Below are 25,369 nucleotides of genomic sequence, written 5' to 3'. Positions count from 1 at the left end.
CAATTTATGGAGTTGTAAATATAAAACCTGAGAAAGAGGAAAAGTGGCTCCTGACATCTAGGAACTGGCCTGATACTATCGCCTGGGCCCTGGTATTCTGTTACAATTTTGTAGAACATCAACATTAGACAAGGCCACTCTGTGACAATATAGGTGATGACAAAAATGAGATCATCTATAGATATATCTGAGCTCAGACAAAAACACTGTTCAAACAAATAATCAAACAAGGCAGAACATTCCCTTATTCTGGCTATTATAAATGAGTGCTCTTTCAACAGTTAACAGTGTTAGCCCCACTTCATTGCTGTTGTCGTTCAGGTAAGATTTATTAAGATACCAAATCACAGCATTATTCCAGCTCTCTGACAGCATCCAATGAAGGATGCATCCTACTTCCTTGAACCCTCCCCAAATCATTTAATACACCGTTTCCAACAATCTCTGACTGCCTCATGGTCCCCCATGGTGTATGTTCTCCTCTGCTACAAGAATAAACCCACCTTGTTCAAATGCAACTGTAATTTTGGCGATATTTAGTTGGAGGGCACTGACAAACCATTCATATTCTACAAGTCACTGGATTATTTTATAATCCTTATTTGAAAATTTCCCGTGTGTTAGGGAGTAGATGATTCATCAGAATGATAATACAGTGAAAGCTAATAATTCATAATTATTGAGATCCCTAGGATAAAAATAGCTTCCTCAAATATACTTCTATCCTAGTGATGTAAATTTTATCAAGTATGCTAAAATCCTTACTTCTGTTTTGATTATTTCATATATTTCATTTTTATTTTCCTGCCTTTTAGATCCATTTGTTTTCACTCTTTAAAATTATTATTTTTTAGATACTTTTTCTTCTTGGTGTTATCCTGGTCACTATACTGTGATTTCATTTCACTTTTATTTCTTTATGCTATAAAAATATGTGTATTACTTTTTTGAAATGTGTCTATCATCTTATCTTTTGAAATGTATATGTTATTACCTCTATCTTATTCCTTGGATTCATTAATCCTTTGTCACAGACTATCTTCTCTTTTGTTTTACTAAATTTCCATCTATAATGATGCAGCTTTCAATTAACTGCAGGGAAGTTCCATGTAATAGATTTCTGAAATTCTTGAGTATTAACCTCTGTATTAGTTTCCTGTTGCTGCTGTCACAAATAACCACAAATTCGGAGGCTTAAAACAACACAAATTTATTATTTTACTGTTCTGGAGGTTAAAAGTCTGAAGTGAGTTTTATAGGACTACAGTCAAGTCGTGTTTTCAGGGCTGGTTCCTTCTGGAGGCTGTAAGGGGAGAATCTTTTTCAGCTGCCTTTTTCAGCTTCCAGAGGCTATCCTCATTCCTTGGCTTATGGTTCCATATCACATTATTCCTTTTTGCCCCTGCTTCTGTCATCACATAGCCTTCTTCCTTCTTTGACTTGCTTGCCTCCCTTTTATAAAAACCTTGGAGTTACATTTAGGACCCATCTAGAAAATCCAGCATAACTTTCCTTTCTCAGAAACCTTAACTTAATCACATCTGTAAAGTATTTTTTGCCGTATAAGATAACATCCCAGGTTCCAAAGATTAAGACATGGGTAACCAAAGTGGGAAGGGAGGCATCATTCAGCCTAGCACAACCTCTATGACATTTTAAAAACACTATAATGCCATTATTTTTATTATCCCTTCATTTTTTTTTCTTTTTTGAACACCTGCAGTATTGGGGATGGAGGACATTTTACACACAGAACTACTTTACTCCTTTTTGACCTGGGGATATATTAACAAGAAAGACATAATTACAGAGGACAATTTTGTTTATCCTTTTTATTTCATGAAAGTCAAAAAAATTGATATTTTCAATCCCCCAATAAAGTGGGTAGGAAGGTAAACTTAGCATGTTTGACAATATTTCATCACTTCCTGATCTTTCAAGTGTGACTTTATTGTTGTGAGTCATATGATTCTGGAGAATTTTAGTCAGTGACTCAGTCACATGTGTTTATAAATACACATGCCAAAGTAAAGGTAAATGAATATTGGTTGACTGTCATTGGTTTAATTAGTATTATCCATTTTTGCACATCATGCAAAATTGAGTTTTCCTTTCTTCCTCCAGTCATGAAACAATCTCTTTTTCCTTCAAAGATAATGTTTGATTTTTAGCCCATTAAAGATTCTTTTTTAGGTAACTTTTCTCTTATCATCTTTGCTTGGGAAACTCATTAATATATTGTTTTTGAAAAACGAAAACATATTAAACTCAGCACATGATGTGATTTGTATCTATTCTAAAGATTAAGCTTTCATTCTTCTTTCTCATTTTAAAACTATTGCTTTTAGATGTCTATCCATGTGATAAGGTATATTGCAAGCTTCACTGGCTGGAAATATGTAACCCTGAACTCAATAATGGAACAAACAATAACTTAACATCAATAAGAAATTAGTAATTAAAATTTTAATATCATGCAAATAGCATTTTTTTGTACAATAGAGAATTTCAAGATATTAAGTCATAGAGCACTTAGGCAATAAAAATGTGACCTAGATACTTACCCTCAACAACAAAATGAGTAACGATACCAATTGCAATTCCTATGATTGCTACAATTGCCAATGTGAAAAGAGCTAGACGTATAGGATCCCAAAATTGTTGTCTTCTTTGATATTCAACTTGTGGGTAATCAACTTCTGAAAACTCAACTGGTCTGTGAAAACAGAAAGAAACAGTAAAACAATTTAAAAAGTCATTATGGTTCTACTTTATGTCCATTTGTTATGTTCCTCTAAGAAAATCCTTTATACTGCTAAATAATAGGATACTTGGATCTTGAAAAGAAGACAAGGCTTTAATTTGCATACCCTCTCCCAATACCCGAATCACAGCATAAATTTTGGTTAAAGTTCTACCAATGTTGTCATTCAAGTGAGAATATTTTCTCACTGCACTTTGTCTGACATATTGGCAATTTGAAATTTGAATGGGGAAGTGCAAAGACTCACTTAATAAAAAGATAATTTATAAATAACATTTCAACATTTTAATAAGAAGTTTCTAGCAACAGTTATATAATAATCTCATCAGTTCTGCTTGATTAAAAATAAAAAAATAATATTAATACTTTTTAATGATTTGTTTTAAAAGTGGCAACACTGCTTTAAAAGACCTGATCATGGTTCTTTGAATATCATTAGCACCTCCCAATGAAATCACCAATTGTGAATTCTTCTTGATAAGACTCCAGTTCCCAGGAAGAATGTTTATTTCCACTTGACTTTTACCTGTCTCTACTCATGCACTGTTTCCCCACTCAAAATATCTTAAGCCATTGAAATTATCTTTCTCTAACTTGAAAGTTGGCATTTATTTATTTTCCAAATCCCTGAATAGCATTCAAAGTTTAATATCTTGCAAGTGAGATATTTTTATGTTTTTATATTTTTTTAAAAATTTTTAATGTTTATTTATTTTTGAGAGTGCTGTCAGCACAGAGCCTAACGTGGGGCTCAAACTGATATCATGACCTGAGCTGAAGTCAGACACTTAACCAGCTGAGGCACCCAGGTGCCCCAAGTTTTTATATTTTTAACTTTATCTAACAATATTTATTACAAACTTTATTCATTAAATGAGATACAGAAAGTTCTTAGAATAGTACCTACCACATGACAAAAATGTTTCAGAAACAGTTCTAGATCCCTAGAGATATGAAGATTTTAAGATACGCTCTTTGCCTTTAGGACGTTCACTCTTTAAAAGAGGATACTAATGTGGAAACAAGTAATTAATATATAGCATGAAATGTACCAGAATAAAACTTTGTGCAAGAAGAGAAAACAATTAACTTTTTGGAGGACTGTGTCAGGAGATTTCATCAAGAAGGTGACACGATTAAATTTTGAGTGTGAATAGGGATATGTTCTGAAACCCCCAGTGGATGACTGGAATTGTGAATAGTATCAAACCCTATGTTTTTCCCTATACATACATAAGTATGATACAGTTAAATTTATAAATAAGGCATAGTAGGAGATTGACAGCAATCTCTGATAATAAAATAGAGTGATTGTAACAAGCTATTGTAATAAAAGTTATGCAAATGTGGTCTCTCAAAATATCTTACTGTACTGTGCTCACCCTTCTTGTGATGATGTGAGATGAATGACATAAGCATTGGGACTAGCGTTAGGCTACTGACTTTCTAACAAGTCAGAAGGAGGATTATCTGCTTTAGGTTGACCACAGGTAACTGAAATCACAGAAAGTGAAGTCTCAAATAAGCAAGGGGTGGGGGGTGATGGTACTGATGTAATTAGTACTGGGATTGAAAATATATACATGCTTTTGTCCTCAAAGAACTTACTATGGTCTCCAAAGTATGTTCATGGTTGCATGTTTTCTCAGCACTGCTGTACTAGAAAGAGGATATGCTAAGGCTCGTGGGCTGATCAGCTCATGAGGAGTTCCGTAACCCAAAGTAAAAAGTTTGAAATTGACTCTGCTGAAGATGGGGAGCCAATAAAAGTTTTAATCAGACTGAGAATTTAAGATAATAACAGGATGGGGATTAGAGCAAGAGTGCAGAGAGAAAGACTAGTTTAAAGGTTATTTTGAAGGTCCCAGAGAAAGATGGTGAGGACCTGAGCCAAGGCTGGAGCAGTGGGATGGAGAGGAGGAGATGGATTTAGTCAATTCTTGACTTTTGCTGGCTGATTGCTTAGCTGTGGGATAAGCCATTAATTAATGGCTCCCTTGTTTTAATGTTTAGGTAAATGATTGTGTCTCCTGGCAAGATGAGAAAGATTAAAGGAAGAGACAGCGATTTCAATTGAGACATCAATGTTGTTAGTAATGAACAATGTGCTGTCCTTACATTTGGTTCTAAGCCAAATGGAAAGTCCTTATTTTATGCCCTTTTCTCTTTGACTCATTTTAGTTTAGTTGTGTCACTGATACCTGTTTGCATGCCTCTAATAAAAGCCAATGTTAAAGTTGGCACCACAGAACCAGAATAAAAAAAAATGATTAATATCCCCATGTGCAATACCTTCTTCCTCACCCATAATTGAAGTTTCCATATACAAGATCTTTGACATTAAAAATTCTTGATTATTTATTTTGTGGATATTTTGGTTGCTGCGGTTTTTCTCACTTTCTTTTTTCCTAAGTTTTATCAATTTGCTTTGTTGTACCTGACCCCTTCAAGATGCAAGAAATGGCCAAAAACAAATTCTGTCAAATTTGTGGGGATTATAGCCATATACTAAGCCATGATAACATTGCATCATGGTGAAGATTTTTTGAATCATGGCCGTATTTAATTTTAAAAAATTTAGTCTAGTGATCAGTTATTCTCAGTCTGATGTAACTGAGATGTTGACTTTTGTCTCACAGAAGTTGAAGTAAGTTTTACCAAATACTCATTTCCATGTTTTGAGGTAGAGCTGGCAGAAACATTATGCAGATACCAGCTACGTACAAAGGAAGTGGTCTTTAGCCTAATTGGGAAAATAAGTTTATAAAACCCAACAAAGCATTCAAAAAAAATTGTAAATTTGTTGGCTAGTCTGTTGTAAAACGTTTGTGCTGGGCATAATAAGCAAAACAAAACGCATTCAAGTCTTAAGTATGCAATAACTAGAATTTGGCTATGAAAAGTTAGAAAGATATTTTAAAATATGTAACAGGTTCAAACTTTGAAAAAGATTGTTTTATTTTGATGACATTTCAAATCCCTTTGTATTTTCCTATATGTTTATTCTGATTTGTACATGACAATTATTTCTTTAAATCAGAATATGAGTCTGATGCTAAATGGAACCTTTTAACCTTTTTATGGGACTTTGTATTGTATTTATTTCAAAGAGAATTAAGCCTTTGTTCCCTTCATTTTTGAGGAGGAGGGTTGTTTGTTTTGCCTTGTATTATTTTCTTCATGTTAAAATAAAATTAAAATTAAAATTGGGAAATATCTAAGTGGAGAAGGAAAATGCAACTCAAATATATTCCTCCATTGAAGCAAATTTTTTAAAGTTAAATGGAAAATGTTGGTACATGCTCCAAAGGGGTAACTACTTTTTTTATGATGGACATAAACCCAGATAAACTGGATTTAATCCTGGTTTTGCTCATAATAGCAAGTTAGTTAAATTCTGAAGCTCAGTCTTCTCACCTGTAAAATGAGGAAGCATTTTATGGCTTTGCTAGGATTGAAAACAGTACAAAAAGATCAAGCTTTGAAAACCAGCAAGGTTCGCCTCTACCAGACTCACAGATTTGTAGCAAACTGAGAATAGCTCTTAAAGGTTCCCAGGAACTCACCTGCCCCAGCGCCTAGCTATTTCATTCTTATGATTTAACTCAGGTAGATATAGCTGACTAACTACAGTATCCCAGACCAAAAAGATGTCTGTAAGAAAGTTCAGTCTATGCCTTTCTCTGCAGACAGTCTCACAAATGCTCTGATGAAAAGAGCAAACATAACCTCTCCTCCAAAATGTCATTTGTTTAGATTAGCAATTAAGTTCAGAGTTATGTCCTCTTTTAGAGGCAGGTTCTTTGGTGACAAGTGCTGTAATCATACCTAAATAAATAAGTGAGAAAGCTTGCCTCTCTCAAAAACTAGTTGTAATAAGCTCTATGATTACTGTATCAAAGATGGCTGACTGTTGGACATATGATGCTTACCAGAGTTCAGTCATGCACTTTTAGAAAATTTATTTAAGCAATTGAAATTGAGTTGCTTTTCCCCAGTTTCTTTTACAGAACTTTTCTTAAAATGGAGGCATTTATAGCAAAATAATTCAGATTCTAACTAGTGTAGTGTAAGTAGAAGTATGCAGAAAGAAGCATATCTTTGTGCATTAAATAGCATGTGTATTTTTCTTCTATGTGAGGCACAATGGGGGAGATTATTGTATGATTAAGATATCTCTCAGTCCTTCAGATCTCAGTCCCATATATCTTTAGGTTATAGATCTTAATATGAGAATCATTGGAACAAAGCTGTTCAAAATCCATGAAATATGGAAAAATTATAGTATTTTTTACCAGATTCAGGAATAATGAATTAGAAATGTCATGAAAATGAAAATAGCCTATTAGTGCCTAAATTACTCTTATTCCAGAATTCTCAAAGTTAATCCATTTGTATCCTTTTACAGAGTTAGGGGCAGCTGGGTGGCTCAGTCGGTTCAGAGTTGGTCTGATGCTTGATTTCGGCTCAGGTCATGATCTCACAGTCATAAGATTAGGTCCCGTATAAGGCTCCACACTGGCATGGAGCCTACTTAAGATTCTCTGTCTCTGTCTCTCTCTGTCTCTCTCTCTCATTCTCTCTCTCTCTCTCTCTCTTCCTCTGCCTCCCCCCACTCACACACACACTCTCTATCTCAAAAAAATTAAATAAATAAATAAATAAATAAATAAATAAATAAATAAATAAATAGAAAAATAAAGAGTTAATTGAAATATATGTAAGCCTATATGGTTCAGGGGGATTATACCAGTCACAGAGGATACTCACATGATAGACATTCCCAAGCTACAGTAAAACTTTCTTACTCAGCAAACATAACTACTAGATATTATCTAGATGGAATAAAGAGTCAGGTGGCAAAAAGGTTAATTTTTAAATTCGTATTTGGGATTTATCTTCTGCCTGTCATTTTGCTTGATAGGACTTAAACCACTAATTTGAGACCCTCAATAGCATGTATTTTGGTACAGTACCCTGCCTCTTTTTAAACTTTAATCTGTTTTAGTTAATTCAGTTATAAAATTGGGATTTTAGTTAATTCACCATATTTCATTACTGAAATATACTGGCATTGCTTTTCCCATTTCTAGACTTCCTATTATAGTTGTGTGTGTGTGCGTGTGTGTGCGTGTATGTGCGTGTGTGTGTGTGTGTGTGTGTGTGTTTGATTTTCTAAGTTTATATCACTGGAAAACATTTATGCTATTATTGAATAATTATTTCTTGGTTTAGCATTGGTGTTGGTATTAGTGTTAGCATTGATAGACTAATTCTCAGCTTCTCTGAACTAATTACTAATTATAATCTTTTCAGGTCATATATATATAATAAGCATTTAATAATAACTAGTAGAGATATAATTAAAATATCTGTATTATTTATACTATAGTATTTTATTTGTAGATGCTGAGGCAAAGCTTGGTTTGTGCTTTGTAAATGTGGCTATTATCTACTTTCTCTGAACTCCACATAGACTAGAAGTTTTTTCAATACTTTTTTTTTTCTCCTATAGTCTTACTATGCGATTATTGAGTTCATGGTAAAAGATCCCAACACTATATTATCACATTACCATAATAATATGACAATTAGTTTATTGATGTGAAATATGTCAAGTGTTTACCTCTAGACAAAGTTCTGCTACTACTGAATTTGGAACCCAGATACATGATTCATGATCTGGCCAGTGGAACCACTATATGTCCTTTTGTTATACTTAATTCAATTCTATTTAAGAAACTTATTATGTGCCTAATATATTCCAGCATATATTCAAGAGGCTTATGGTAGAGTAGAAAGATATAAAATAATAAAATGAATATAGTGTCATAGGAAAAATAATAGATTTACCAAGTACAGTGATAAGGAAACATGGAAGATTGAATAATAAAGGTGTTTGGGAAAGGGATAGAGAGGCATACAGGAAAGACATCTCAGACATGACAATTGAGCAGGCCCTTGATGGATCAAAGGAGCTCTCCAGCATGTGATATGGGTTAAATACATCCTGCTCCTGTTTACTCCTTGCTTGCAAGCAGAACAACTTCTCATTATTATAAAAGCACCTTTTTAAACAGGAATATGACTACAGACTTTATTTGGAAGTCAAAGAAAACTCACCAATAAATGGTATCACTCAAATGAAAATTGATAAAATCAACAAAAGAAAACAGACATAAGGTGATATTTCATTGTAGTTTTGATTTGCATTTCCCTGATAATTAGTGATGTTGAGCATCTTTCGTGTGTCTTTGGCAATCTCTCTTTGGAAGAATGTCTATTCAGGTTCTCTGCCCATTTTTTAATCAAATTTTGGGTTTTGTGGTGTTGAGTTTAGAAATTCTTTATCTATCTTGGATATTAAACTCTTATAAGATATATAATTAGTAGATAAGGAAGATATGGTGTGTGTGTGTGTGTGTGTGTGTGTGTGTGTGTGTGTGTGTGAAATGGAATATTATGCAGCCATAAAAAAGAATGAGGTCGTGCCATTTGTGACAGCATGAATGGAACTAATGGGTATTATGCTGAATGAAATACATCAGACTGAGGAAGACAAATACCATATTATTTCACTCATATGTAGAATCTAAAGAACAAAACAAATGAATAACTACAAGCAGAATCAGGCTTATAAATACAGAGAATAAGCTGATGGTTACCACAGGGGAGAAGGGTGGGGGCAAAATGGGTGAGGGGAGTGGGAAATACAGTCTTCCAGTTATGGAATGAAAAAGTCATGGGAATAAAAGGAATATAGGGAATATAGTCAATGATACTGTTGTAATAGTGCTGTATGTGACAGATGGTAGCTACACTTGTGGTGAGCATAGCATGATGTATAGAGAAGTTGAATCACTGTATTACACACCTTAAATTACTGTAACATCGTATGTCAACTATACTTGAGTAAAAAAATTACAATAAATAAATAAATAGATAAATAAATTCAGTCATCTAAGTAGTAACGACACTGATATATTCATGATGAGGCAAAATTTGCTTCAGACTTGATAAAAATTTTAAAGACTAGGAACACAAATCAAGGGACTCTAGCAAGAAATGCCCCTGGTTTTTTTCAAAAGGCACATGAAAGCATATTCTAAAAATGTGATGATAATAAGTGACTACAGTAGCATAAAGAGCTAGCAAAGTGATGAGAACCTGGGGGGATTTCAAGTATGAGTTAGTCATAAAATTGACTGGTTTGGCAGGTAATGGAAAAGGGCAAAGTTGCAGACTGGGCAGAAAATGGATAGCAACCTGTTCCTTTATTGTAGTGTGGAATAGTTCTGCACATTGCAGGAGACAGGTATGTTAATCCTATTAAATCCTATTTACATAATGCAATGTAACATAAAAGCATATAGGACATCCTAGGATATTGCTGATAAGAATTTCATGTACTTTCCAAAAATGCTTTTAAAAAAATTCTTTTAGACCTATGATTTTTAGATCCAACATGAGATCTGTCCCCCTTCTAGCTTATTTTCAAAATCATGATTGCCATCTTCTAAGCACTCAAAGGCCACCTTCTCCCTTGCTATAATATTATCAAGGTCAGCTACATCTCTGTGAAAGCAGCTACAAGAACAACAATATTTAGTAATTTAACTTAATTCTTACACATATGGGTAACATAGCTATAGTTTTCATGTGTCCCTCAAAAATATATCAGGCTCTTCAAAATCTTTTATTTTCTGGATAACTACAAAATTTGCATTAGAATGATCACAATTCCTGCATGGAAAAGATCTTACGGTTATTATGATTGCCAAGCATACCATTAATATGCTTTGACTTCATCCTGTCAACATATGTTCATTGTCCACTTGTTTCAGGCACTATTTTAGTAGTAGGGATATAGTAGGACTGAAGGTATATTCTTTGCCCTCATGTCTCCTGGTGAGGAAAAAAGGCAGTGAACACCACATAATCTATATATAAATGTAAAATGTCAGGTAAGAGAATAGAGAATGAATGGAGGTGGGTGGGATTAAGGCGATCAGAGGAGACTTCTCTGCAAAGATGACATCCAAGCAGACATGAACAAAGTGAAGGATGGAGTCGTGCAGCTGTCTGAGGGGAAAGTACTACAAGCAAAGGGAACAGAGAAGTATGAGTGTCCTGAAGTGGGGGCAGATGTGGTGTGTTGGCCGAAGAGCGAGAAGGTCACTGTGGCCAGTGTGCAGTGAGCAAGCAGAAGAGAAGACGAGGTCAGAGAGAGTCACACAGCAGATCATAACCTAGCAAGCCACCATAAGGACTCCTATATGTTATTCTGAGTGAGAAAGGAAAGCATCATGGAGTTTTGATGGGTGGAATGTAAGGGTCTTTTCAAAAGGATCACTCTGTAGAGAACACATTGTGGTGGAGGGAGGGGGTAGCGTGAAGGGTAAAAGCAGGAAAACTGGTTAGGGGACCACTGCAGAAGTTCAGGCTGGAGACGATGGTGGCTTGGACTAGAATGTGAGCAGTGAGAAGATCAGAATATATTATTGGATTCAGAATATATTTTGCAGGCCTTGCTGACAGACTTTGTTGATGAATTGATGCAGAATGTGAGAGAAAGAGTTAAGGAGGATTCCAAGGTATTTACCCTAAGCAGGGAAAAGAAACATGTCCAAGGGGGTGAGAACACTTTTCTCAAATTAATGCTTACATGGAACTCTACCGTAGAACACTGATTTAAAACAGAGCTGTTCTGGAACGGAGAGGATATATAGAACTCTACTAGTATGTAATCTCCTCACTGAGACACATTCACAAGAATGAACTGCTGACTTTCACACTGATGTACAAACTCTTTAGCATAATCCTGAAGATGCCCCAAGATGGAGCCCACTGTAGCCTGATCTGTCACACAGCCCCTAATCACCTTCCTCACATTCAATTCGCAGCCTTTGCCTGTCGTACACCCAAGGAGAACCTTTTCAAGGGGCACCTCTATAAAGTCTTTTCATCATAGGAAACTCCTGAACTGGAGCCGGCTTTGACCTTTAAGCAATCAGCAGGCAGGTGGTAGACACAGACGTGAGTCCTTTATTCCCTCTCTGTCGTAGGGCCTCAGAAGAGGTAGGAAAAGCTGGGATCTCGAGAGAGAGTCTTGATAAAGGGAACTGCTTCCTATGAAACTGGTTGCAGATACAAATGTATCTGCAAGTATGGGGGTAGGGATATGAAGACCTCTTTCTTGATTTTACCAAAGAACACATATAGTTTCTCAAAATTCATGGTTAAATATAACATTATTAATCCACTTCAATCACCAATGCTAAACTCTCTTTTATTATGTCACCACTATAATGTTTTCCAACCCGTTCTTTTTTTTTTAATTTTTTTTTTAACGTTTTTATTTATTTTTGGGACAGAGAGAGACAGAGCATGAACGGGGGAGGGGCAGAGAGAGAGGGAGACACAGAATCAGAAACAGGCTCCAGGCTCTGAGCCATCAGCCCAGAGCCCGACGCGGGGCTCGAACTCACGGACCGTGAGATCGTGACCCGGCTGAAGTCGGACGCTTAACCGACTGCGCCACCCAGGCGCCCCTCCAACCCGTTCTTAAAACCCTTCCTTCCTAATTCTTTGAGGAAGCTCCTTTTACCTTTAAATAACCTTACAATGGTTTTAAGGAATGCATTCCTAAAGTTTACATCTATTACACTAGTTATCTTTCCTTAGGTTCATATAAAATGGATCTAATCCTTCTGCCACATGTAATTTATTCAACAGTTTCTTATTGAGCACCTACTGTTTGTCCAGCACCATTATAAGCACTGGGTATTTGCTGACTAACAAACCTATCCCCATAGTGTCACATAAATTAAAATCAGGTGAGCATGTCAATTTCTTCCACCTGTGGACCAAACCAAAGGGTTAAAGCTCTTTACTGCCTGGGAAAGACATGTTGAGAAAACATTTCCCAAACAACTTTCAAGAATTAAAGAAAATATTGGGGTGCCTGGGTGGCTCAGTCAGTTAAGCATCTGCCCACTTCAGCTCAGGTCCTGATCTCACAGCTCATGGGTTCAAGCCCCGCATCAGGCTGTGTGCTGACAGCTCAGAGCCTGGAGCCTGCTTCAGAATCTGTGTCTCCATTTCTCTCTGTCTCTCCCTTGCCTGCACTCTGTCTCTGTCTCTCTCTCAAAAATAAATAAACATTAAAAAAAAGAATTATAAAAATATCAACAGGAACTATATATTAGGTGAATATAAATGATGAAAGCACAGGTCCCAGAGAACTTTGTAAGTATGCTTTTTTTTTTTTCATTAAGAATTTAAGGCTTTGCCTTTGATTTCAAATCAACCAACTAAATGATGCCTTTCAAAATTAGAAACAGAGCCAAGAGTTTATGTTGAATAAGGTTAGTTTGACTTAGTAACACAAGGGAATGAGAATGAGTTGGCTAAGGGTTTATGCACAAAAGAGAAGTTACTTTGTAATGATTATATAAACATCCTTTAACAGAGTATGACCAATATTATTCAAAACTTTTTGATCACTCTCACATAACTTCCTCATTGGGCATATTTCTGTGTTTGTTCTTAATGCCATTAAAATGTTATAAAGAGACTCTGTACAATTAATTTGAAGTGGATGAAGTGAATCCATAGATAGCCGGTGCCATCAGAATGAGAATTTAAATATCTGATTATCCTTGGTACTAAAGAAATGTGAATAAACCAGCTTAAGATAAATGATGTACACTCCTCAATGTGCAGCATTATTTATTTGCTAATCAGGTGTTCTCACAGCAGCAGCCCCAAGGGAAAATTCTTTTTATGTCTTACACATGTCTTAACGTATTTGTATTCAACCTGAAGCACAGATACACATTAGATATTCTGTTTGGAAACAATTCTCTCTACTTCTTGCCAAAAAGCCTTCATTTCTGGTAATGCCTGTGATTAGTAATACCTCTTTAATAACATGGGTTAACTGAGGTTAACAACCTCCCCTAAAACACACACGTAGTGATGCACACATGTTAATGGAGAGAAACAGCAACAGAAAACAAATACAATATTCATTTTTTTGGGGGGGGTCAAGGTTTTTTTTTATGAAATTTATTGTCAAATTGGTTTCCATACAACACCCAGTGCTCATCCCAACAGGTGCCCTCCTCAATGCCCATCACCCACTTTCCCCTCCCTCCCATCTCCCATCAACCCTCAGTTTATTCTCAGTTTTTAAGTCTCTTATGATTTGGCTCCCTCCCTCTCTAATTTTTTTTCCTTCCCTTCCCCCATGGTCTTCTGTTAAGTTTCTTAGGATCCACATAAGAGTGAAAATATATGGCATCTGTCTTTCTCTGTATGACTTATTTCACTTAGCATAACACTCTCCAGTTCCATCCACGTTGCTACAAAAGGCCATATTTCATTTTTTCTCATTGCCACGTAGTATTCTATTGTGTATATAGACCACAAGTTCTTTATCCATTCATCAGTTGATGGACATTTAGGCTCTTTCCATAATTTGGCTATCATTGAAAGCACTGCTATAAACATTGGGGTACAAGTGCCCCTATGCATCAGTACTCCTGTATCCCTTGGGTAAATTCCTAGCAGTGCTATTGCTGGGTCATAGGGTAGATCTATTTTTAATCTTTTCAGGAACCTCCACACTGTTTTGCAGAGCGGCTGCACCAGTTTGCATTCCCACCAACAGTGCAAGAGGGTTCCCATTTCTCCACATCCTCTCCAGCATCTATAGTCTCCTGATTTGTTCATTTTAGTCACTCTGACTGGCATGAGGTGGTATCTGAGTGTGATTTTGATCTGTATTTCCCTGATGAGGAGTGTCATTGAGCATCTTTTCATGTGCCTATTGGCCACCTGGATGTCTTCTTTGAGAAAGTGTCTATTCATGTCTTCTGCCCATTTCTTCACTGGATTATTTGTTTTTTGGTGTGGATTTTGGTGAGTTATTTATAGATTTTGGATACTAGCCCTTTGTCTGATATGTCATTTGCAAATATCTTTTCCCATTCCGTTGGTTGCCTTTTAGTTTTGTTGATTGTTTCCTTTGCCGTGCAGAAGCTTTTTATCTTCATGAGGTCCCAAAAGTTCATTTTTGCTTTTAATTCCCTTGCCTTGGACAGGAAACCATCAAAACCCTAGAGGAGAAAGCAAGAAAAAACCTCTCTCTTACCTCAGCCACAGCAATTTTTACTTGACACAATATTCATTTTAAATGCAGTTTCAAGTCTGCATTCCATCCACATCCAGATGGCCAACAGACACATGAAAAGATACTCAACATCACTCATCATCAGGGAAATAAAAATCAAAACCACAGTGAGGTACCACCTCACACCAGTCAGAGTTGCCAAAATTAACAGCTCAGGAAACAACAGATGCTGGCGAGGATGTAGAGAAACGGGAACACTCTTGCACTATTGGTGGGAATACAAACTGGTGCAGCCACTCTGGAAAACAGTGTGGAGGTTCCTCAAAAACTTAAAAATAGAATTACCTTATGGCCCAGCAATAGCAGTGCTAGGAATTTATCCACGGGATACAGGAGTGAATCATAGGAGTACATGGACGCCAATATTTATAGTAGCGCTTTCAACGATAGCCAAATTATGGAAAGAGCCTAAATATCCATCAACTGATGAATGGATAAAGAAGATGTGGTTTATATATACAATGGAATACTACTTGGCAATGAGAAAGAATGAAATCCTGCCATTTGCAGCAACGTGGATAGAACCGGAAGGTATTATGCTGAGTGAAATCAATCAGTCAGAGAAAGACAGATATCATATGTTTTCACTCATATGTGGAAGTTGAGAAACTTAACAGAAGACCATTGGGGGAAGGGAAGGGGAAAAAAATAGTTACAAACAAAGAGAGAGGGAGGCAAACCATAAGAAACTCTTAAATACAGAGAACAAACTTAGGGTTGATGGGAGCACGGGAGAGATGGGAAATAGGTGATGGGCATTGAGGAAGGAACTTGTTGGGATGAGCAATGGGTATGGTACGTAAGTGATGAACCATAGGAATCTACCCCCAAAACCAAGAGCACACTTTATACACTGTATGTTAGCCAACTTGACAATAAATTATATTAAAAAGAAAAACACTAAAAGCAATAACGGAAGTGGTTATGTTAAGGAGATGACAAAAAATAATAAAAAAATACAATACTTAAAAAAATACAATCTAAATAAATAGATAGACAGAATTACTTTACACACACAAAAATAAGTAAATAAATAAATGCAGTTTTGAATGCACAAAGATACCTGTGAAACAAATATCCATAGACTTAGACCCTTTCTCTCTAGTGTTTAGCCATGGATATAAGGTACAGTGAAATTAAATCCCCAACAATGGCCTTTCATTATGGTCTGCTCTATGGTTACTTAAAAGGCATAAAGTTTGTTTTGAGTGATTTGAGTTGAGATATAGTATATTGTTCAGAAGCACCCTCTGGAGTACAGCTATTTGCTTTATATCCCACATTAATGCTTATCAGCTGTGTTACGTTACAGAAGATACTTAACTTTTTTGTGCTTTCAGTTTTGTTTTGTTTTGTTTTTATTAGCAAAATGGATGTGAGAGTATCTACTTCATAAGTTTTATGGAAATAAAATGAAATTCTATATGTAAAGTGCCGTGAATGCTATAAATGAGCTTGCTATTATTAAACTTCCATTAGCTTGCTAATTTTTATTTAAAAAAGAACACAGTGTTTTGTTAGGTATAATTGAATCCAATGTCTTTCCTCCCTTACAGTATGTTAATTTAATTTTGGTTCTCACTCCAGTAGAATATTTTTCTGTATTCTTGTCAGACTTTCTTGCCTCAAAAAAGAAAAATAGCTCTAGTAGGGGTCCAAGGACAGGAATGAAGAGTAATAATTCTTCAATCATTTTTCAAAGAGACTATTAAGTCACCTCAAAAAAAGAACTAAGACCATCATGCATTTGATCCCATGCCATGTTTTTTTTATGCCTCACTTAGGTTAAAGCTCAACAAGTAGAGGAGGTTTCTATATGAATTCTGTGTTATATTAGGTGTGATACTATAATATAACTAAACCTCAGCACTGTAATTCCAGAACACAGCTATTTTCCCTTTCTTTACCTTCATTGCCTAAGTCCACATTTTACAGTTGAAGTTTACACATCTATCACAATTTTAATATTTCTGAAATTATTCTGTCACTTTGAATCTCTAATAAACACATTCTCCTTCCAAAAATTTTAGGAATATTCTTATGACAACTGAGACATTCTTGCCTGCTATATTAAGAGAACATGAAACAGATTGCCTAATACTTCCAGCTGGCAGGTAACTTTTTGATAAAATGGGGATAATGGCTTTAATTTTATGGACTATATTAAAAGATAATATAAATTAAATGCTGAGGCACAGTGTCTGACATATAATGAGTAGTCAATGAAAGGATGGTATCCCCCAGATGTCATCTTGAGGGAGGCAGATTTGTTTATTTTCTACTTTGCGACATCTCCTCTCTGTCAGTCATGGTGTTGGGCAGTTGATACATCTTATCTCAAATTTTCCAGCAATTTACCATGTAGTTACTAATAGCCTCATTTAACGATGAATTAGCTAAGATTTAGATTAATTTGGGCAAAGTAAAATTGGCAAAGTTTGGGATTAGGATTTGAATTCAGGACTATGATTCCAAATCTCAAACTGTTTCTGTATTTTACACACCTACCTTTGACAATTGAACCCACAAATAATTAAACCCAAAGATTTGGGTTAAGTTCTGCGTCCCTATGTCCTTACTGAACAATCATAATAGAGTCTAAGCTGTTCTCTTTGTTTTCACTTTTTCTTTCTGATAATCTATCTAACACCCTGTGAATAGAGCTATTTATAAAGTACTTTTCTGATGGTGTTTCTTCTGCTTAAACATCTCCAGATGCCTACTGTCTACGGAATCAAGAACAAAGGGATAGAAAATGATATGTGTATAATTATATTTTCAAATATTTTATAATTCAATCTGTCATATCTCCCAGTTATTCTGGCCAGTTATTCAGAGTAATATTTTACTCTGGGTCATTAAAAAAATTAAGTCTGCATCTTTGCATTGAAAAGTCCTTTTGCTTAAAATATTACTCCACCAGACATCTGTATGTCTCATGCCTTTATTTCATTCAGGTGACTGCTCAAAAACCATTTCAGAGAGGACTTCTCTGATTAACTTAAAATAGCCCATATCACTTTCCAAGCAACCCTTTTATTCTGCTTTGTTTTGTTATTTCTGTTGTACTTATAACTATCCAAATTATGTTATATATTTACTTATTTTCTACCTCTTCTGGTAGAATATTTTAACTTAATTCTTGACACATGGTAGCTATCAATTAACCACCTGATAAATAAATGAGCTTAACATTTAACTTAACAGTCATCTTCCCATAAATGATCATTATTACTGTTATTGCTCTTTTAGTATTTAGTAACAGAAACCTCTATCAAGTTGAACTACAAGCTTGTGTCAAAGGTGTATTCAGCTGTTTTCATTATTTTTCAAATATGCACACAGCTAAACAAGAGACACACCCACATAGTGTACATTTCTCAAGGGAAGAAATCAGGTCTCATATTGATTTAACATAACATTCCATTTTTTTCTTATTCACTGCAGTGAATCAGCATCTAGGGAAATAAAAGCCCTTATAAATTCACCCAGACAGATAGATTTTAATTTTAAAACTTTACCTGGAAGCAGCTTATGGATTATCTGCATCACAGCCTTTAGTTGGTATTAGAACAATCCCAAGGAGAGATAGTCATGACACATAAAAGACTTTTCTTCACAGAGAGAATTTCCCAACATAGTTTTATCACCATTAATTTGTATTTAAATATCTTAAAATCTAGCATAAAGGGTAGAAAAGATTAGTAATAAAACTATTCATTCCATCAATGAGCATTTTAGTAAAATTTTTGTTATAAATTAATAGTTTCAGTTTCACTTGATGGAACTACAGATGGAAATAGGTTAGTCATGGTAATATTAACATTGAAAACTCATTCTTTCAAAATCTATCCCATAGACTTGTAGTAACAATTAAAGTAATGTCATTTTGGTATTTTTAGATATGCCTCCATTTCATTATTAAAAACAGAGTCATGCAAATAATGTTCCATTAGTATCATTCACCATCTTTTTTATTGAGTAGTCACCTACTGTGTGCTATAGGCCTAACAATATGTCAGTCATCAAAACAGATAACCCTATCCTCATGAAGCTTACAATGAATGTTCTAGAAGAGTCAGACAGAAAAATGAGTAAAAAATATATAGCATATTGGATGGTACTAATTCTTATAGGAGGAAAATAAAGCAGTTTAAGCATAACAGTGAACTAGGTTGCAGGAGTAAAACATTTAATAGAGTAGCCAAGGAAACTCTCACTGTGAAGCAAGACCATAATAAGTAAAAAAAAAAATGATACATACACATGGCAGGGAAAGATAACCTTAGGTAGAGGCAACATCTTGTGCAATGAGTCTAAATCAGGAAAATGCCCCATGTGTTTAAGAAGTAGTGAGTGGTAGATAAAAGACAACTTCATTATTTTTAATTGCTTCAAAAGATAATTGTATAAAGCAAAATTAGTAACCACATATTGTGGGATTTTTATACATTATGGGATTTATAACATACAAAAAGTGAAATGTTTTCCAGGAATAGCTCAAAGGATGGGAGAAAGAAACTGGAAGAATACAGCATTAACGTCTTATTCTATATGAAGTGGTATAATATTATTTGAAAGTAAATTATAATAATTTAAAGATGTAAATCATAGAAAGATACTTAAAACTTTTAAGAAAGGGTTATAAATAAAATCCAATAGTAGAGATAAAGTGGGAAAAAATACATAATTTATTAATCCAAAAGAAGGCAGGAAAGAGTAACAGGGGAAAAAGAACAGATGAAACAAATATAGAACAATTAGCAAAATGGTTAGATTTGAATACATTGTGATGAACATTGCATGTTGTGTGTAGATGATGAGTTACTAAATTCTACTTCTAAACTAGTATTACACCATATGTTAACTAACTAGAATTGAAATAAAAATTTGAAAATACATGCATGCATGCATGCATACATACATACAACCGTATCAAAATGACATTAAATGTAAATTATTTTAAAAACCCAAATTAAAAGGCAGAGATTATCAGATTGGTTATAGAAACAAAACCCACCTATATTCTGTCTATAAAAAACCTATTATACATATAAAGACATAAGCTACAAGTAAAAGGATAGAAAAACTTTCTATTACACAAACACCAATCAAAAGAAAGCTGTAGTGACTCTATTAACATTTGACAAAATTAGACTACAAATTTAAGGAATTTATCAAGAACTAAAGAAGATAATGAATAATAATAAAGAGGTCATTTCACCAACATAACTATGATATAACAATCATTGCAACTAATAACAGAGCTTCAAAATACCTGAAGCAGATACTATTAAAATCAGAGGAGAAATCCACATTTATAGTTTGAAACATCAACATTCCTTAGTAGTATATCCTTAGTAGTATACTTATATACTCCTTAGTAGTATATACTATTTATAGAATAGGTAGACTGAAAATCAGTAAGGAAGGAAAATACCTTAGGAACATTATCAACCATCTTGCCTTAGTTGACATTTCTAGAATACTCCACCCAACAACAGCACAATATATATTCTTTTCCACTGCATATGGAACATTTACCAAGAAAAACCACAATCTGGTTACACCTCAACAAATTAAAAATAAATCTTAACAGGAGAATTAACCTACAAATTGATAACTGGAAGATGTCTGGAAAATCCACCAAGTATTGAGAAATTAAATAACCACCTTCTAATGGCTTATAGATTAAAAAGAATTCACAATTAGAAATACTTTGCATTGAAAGAAAAAATATCTACCATATAAAAATTTGTGGGATACTCTTAACACAGTGCTTAAGAGAAAATTTTATAGCTTTAAGTTCTTTTATTAGAAAATAAGACAATAATTTGGCCTCTACCTGAAGTCACTAGAAAAAAGAAAAGCAAAGTAAACCAAGAAAAAGTCAAAGAAAGGAATAGCAAAGAGCAAAATAGAAAACCAGTAGAAAAAAAATAAATCACCAAAACCTTGAAACATTCCAAATATCCATCAGCTACTAAATGGATAAAGAAATCGTGATATAGCCATGCAATGTATTCTTTCTCAGCAATAAAAATGAACACACTTATATATGCAATAACATAGATAAATCTCCCAATGATTTTATGATAGACACACACACACACACACACACACACACACACACACACACACACAACTAAGAAAGAAGCTGGGTACAAAAGACTAAGTACTATTTGATTCCATTTATATGACATTTGAAAAAGATAAAATTATAGGAACAAAAAACAGCCCAGTGACCATCACAGACTGGAGCAGGAATAGAAGATTGACTATCAATGAGCACAGGTAACTTTTTAAGGTAATAGATATAGTCTTGATTGTATACATTTCTCAAAACTCATAGAACTGCAAAACTAAAAGAGTAAATTTACTGTAAAGGAAAGTTAGGAAGGAAAATCTCATGAATATAAAAGGCCAATCAATCTTCTGTAACACCATGTATAATAATTACAGTGACTGCATTGAAGGAAAATGCTAATGGACACAGAACAGGCCCAAAGAAAGGAAACTAAAATGACCAAGGGGCTCCTAGAGTTGCCATATGATCCTAGAGTAGAAATATTAAACTCTAATCTGGAAAGAGTAAGAGTGAGCAGTGTCATTATCAAAAACTCGTTTAACAAATCCCAAAGTGTTAAAAAGAGTGAGCATCCTTTTAAACTAGAATTAAGCCAAATGGAAACTGGGATGTCTGAAAATAGATAATAAATTTATGAAACTTATTCCAAGAGGTTGTGCTGATAGGAAACATGGTGGAGAAAAAGAGAATTTGTACATGTTTATAAATACTGAAATGATAATGGCAACTAAAAAATGTTGCAGTATATTTAATCTCTAGTGTTGATAACAGAAAGGCAGTGCAGATTATTACATGTTACACTTCCTGAGGTTGGATTGGCAACATATTACTAGGCTGGATGGGCTCCTCTGAGTGAATTTCATGGCCAGACAAACCTTCAACAAAAATTATTTATTTAAATGTAAGAAAAGAATAAGAGTTAATTTTTTTCTGTAACAAATATCTTGGTGGGGTCCATGTTACTGTGGCACGTATTCTTGGAATATTTTGCTTGCTATTTGTTCCCGTTAAGACTCTCTTCAACTAGGACTCCCCGCCTTAGTAAGATTATCACTGGGTGAAAGGTTCAGCAAGGCTTAGGCCATTCCACATCCACATGCTAAACTATAACAAGGGGGGAGAGAGAAATCATAAAAAAAAAAATCACTTCACTTAAATCTTACACTATGGCCTAAGAACTTTTCAGTGTTTATTACTTTGAAATGTCTATTTTAGAGAGTAGAGGAAACCTATCACTTTCCCAAATAGAGAATGGAATTTTGTACTTAGGAATTTTTATTTTTCAATTATCTTGAGTATCAAAGGGTGTCCCTTGAAGATCCCTTGACATTACTCTCAAGAGGAAAGAAACAGTATTCACATAATGTTCACAGACTGAACAGTAGAATCTTCGTATTATTCTGTTAACATGTTGGTAAAGAAAGGTGATTTCTTGAAATTTTGAACAAATATTTGGCATAATAAAGGATAAATGTCTCACCAAAAAAGGAATCTGAGTACTAATACAAGTAATATCCAATGATTATTTAATGTTATCTTGAGTAGAAAGTTGGGCATCCTCACTGAAAAACCTTTCTAGTTCATGTTTTTGCCTCTTAGAATTCTCAATCTTCAATTCACTGAACTATAAAAAGAACTACTAATTACCATTGATCCTTGGGCAAAAGTTCTCTTAAAGAACATCCCTACATTTATTTCACTCCCGTGTAATTAGTGTTAGCTAAACTAGATGGTTCTACCCCCCTGACCAATGGTTGTTCAAGAGTGGACATGTCAATTCAGTTCTGGCCAAGTATATGGGAGGGGAAGTTGGCTGGAGGACTGCTAGCAAAGGCTTCCTTTCTTTTAAGATAGGTCAAACCAGGGGTGCCTGAGTGGCTCAGTCAGTTGGGCGTCCGACTTTGTCTCAGGTCATGATCTCACAGTCTTTGAATTCGAGCCCCATGTCAGGCTCTGTGCTAACAGCTCAGAGCCTGAAGCCTGCTTTGGATTCTGTGTCTCCTTCTCTCTCTGTCCCTCCCCCACTAGTGCTCTGTCTCTCTCTGTCTCAAAAATAGATAAGTGCTAACAAAATTTTAAAAATAAATAAATAAAATAAGTCAAACTAAGAGATCATTTCTTTTCTTTTCCTCTGCACATCCTGTATCAATCTGACACATGGGACTGCTATAGCCATCTTGCAACTCTGAGAGAAGCCAACCTGAGGGCAAAGCTGAGTCACTAAAAACAGCCTAGGGGAGACAGAAGGAATCTGGATCTTACCTAACACATTTGAGCTGCTATATCAAACAGGACTAAGACCAGCTCTGCTTTTAGAAATCCTGTTATGTTAAGTAATTTTTCTTATTGTGTAAGCCAGTTTGAGGCTGGATTTTTATTTATTTTATTTTGTTTTATTTTACTTTTTTATTTTATTTTATTTTATTTTATTTTATTTTATTTTATTTTATTTTATTAATGTTTACTTACTTTTTGAGAGAGAGAGAGAGAGAGTACAAGCCGGAGAGGGGCAGAGAGAGAGAAGGAAACAGAGGATCTGAAGCAGGCTCTGCTCTGTCAACACAGAGCCCAAGTCAGGACTTGAACTCACGAACAGTGACCTGAGCCTAAGTTGGATGCTTAACCTACTGAGACACCCAGATATCCCCAGAGGCTAGGTTTTTAATTGATTGCAATTGAAAACATCAAAACTAATACACATATTTAAATGTTAATTCTTCAGCCTCAGTATCTTCCAAGAATATGGAAAGGATGTTTTTTGTTTTTTGTTTTGTTTTTTCCCAAGCTTAAAGATTTGATTCAGGCTCTATTGTAACTCTATTTTGGATAGTTCAGACACAGGCTCTCGTATTACATGCCTACAGAAATATTTAAAAAGAAAATTCTTTTTAACCCACTGCTTTGTCTGTATTTTATGCAATTTGGAAGTACCCAATTACGAATCCTTGGTATACTAATTACAAATATTTCTAGCAATTCTTTGAAATCGGGTCTTCAGGATTTTCCTTGGTAAGGAGTTCTGATATTTATATATTCATTGAAAAAATGGTTCTTGAAAATTTTTACTGTTTGGGGTAGAATGGTTAAGCAGACATATTCATAGAGTTTATAGCCCAGGGGGAAATGCAGACTTAAAAAATATTATAAGAATATGTATATAATTACCATAATGAAAATGCTAGGAGAAATGCAAGGTGCTCATCTATGTGTATAATACAAAAATTTGATCTAATGTAGGGGATCAGGGAAGATCCCCCCAAGAACATTTAAACTAAAACCTGAAGCATTATCTAATTAAGTGAAGCTTAGAAGGAAGAGCAGCATAGGCAGAGGAAGCAACACACGTGGGTGAGTTGAAGTTTGGCAAATTCAAATACTAAAATAAGACCAGTGTGGATGAAACACAGTGAGTGTGAAAGAGAACAGCCTAAAGTCACTGCAAAAGATAAACAAAATAATTCCACAGATGTTTTTGTGTATGAGTGAACAAAATTAGTTCCACAAATCTGGACAATATTTTTATCATAAAAAGTTAATTAATGAATAAAAATAAAAATATACAGAGCTCATCATAGTACTCTGAATATTTGTAAAATTTAGTCATGTAAAAATGTTAGAAAACCAGTATTAACATGGATACCTTATAGGCAAAAGGTAAACAAATTACAGAAATACTACCTGTGATCATTAATATAAACATCCTAGTGTATTAACATTCTTCTGTTTTTTTCTACCTATATTTTACAGTGTACTGCTCTATTCAGCCACCGGTTACATGCTGATTTATTTTTTGCTTATGTGTATAAAGTTTACTTCTCTAAGATTATAAACTCCTAAAGCATCAAGGTTTGTCTTCTGCTTTCATATTTCCAAAAGGCTCCTGCATGCAATTATTTAGGAAGTCTGGTTGACTTGAAAAATTTCAAATATGAATAAGTCACAAGGAACCCAATCCACAAACTTGCCAGTATTTCCTGAAGACAAGGAAGACATAAATCAATATTTGACACAAAACAATTGAGAACAACCATAATAACTTCCCAGAATCAAATCAAGAATCCCTGGTCTGAGGTTTTAATTTTCTCCCCTGAAGCTTCAGAAAAATAATAACACATGTTATCTAATAGTAAGAACAACAAGGTTTTCCATTAAGGTTTTGAACTTCAGGTCAGGTAATAGGCAAGGTGTTTACTTTTTTCCTCAGGTATGATCCTGGAATTCTCTTTTAAAATATGACATACGAGAAATTGAAAAGAAAATTCCTAAATTACAAGAAAGTGAAAAAAATTATAAGAAAGTGCATATCAGCCTCACCTCCCCT

General features: G+C 34.7%; 1 protein-coding gene across 1 annotated transcript in view; it reads right to left on the bottom strand.

Moving 5' to 3' along the window:
- Positions 1-25,369, bottom strand: part of LOC101099548 (transmembrane protease serine 11F) — an 88,338-nt gene that overhangs the window by 35,680 nt on the left and 27,289 nt on the right. The window contains exon 3 of the mRNA XM_003985344.4: positions 2,565-2,716. Within this exon, the coding sequence (XP_003985393.2) occupies positions 2,565-2,716 (152 nt within the window). The remainder of the gene's footprint in view (positions 1-2,564; positions 2,717-25,369) is intronic.

The sequence above is a fragment of the Felis catus genome, chromosome B1, assembly GCF_018350175.1.
Source record: "Felis catus isolate Fca126 chromosome B1, F.catus_Fca126_mat1.0, whole genome shotgun sequence".
In the NCBI taxonomy this organism is placed as follows: Eukaryota; Metazoa; Chordata; class Mammalia; order Carnivora; family Felidae; genus Felis; species Felis catus.
Note: the sequence above shows the minus strand (reverse complement) of the source record. Positions and strands in the feature narration are given on the sequence as shown.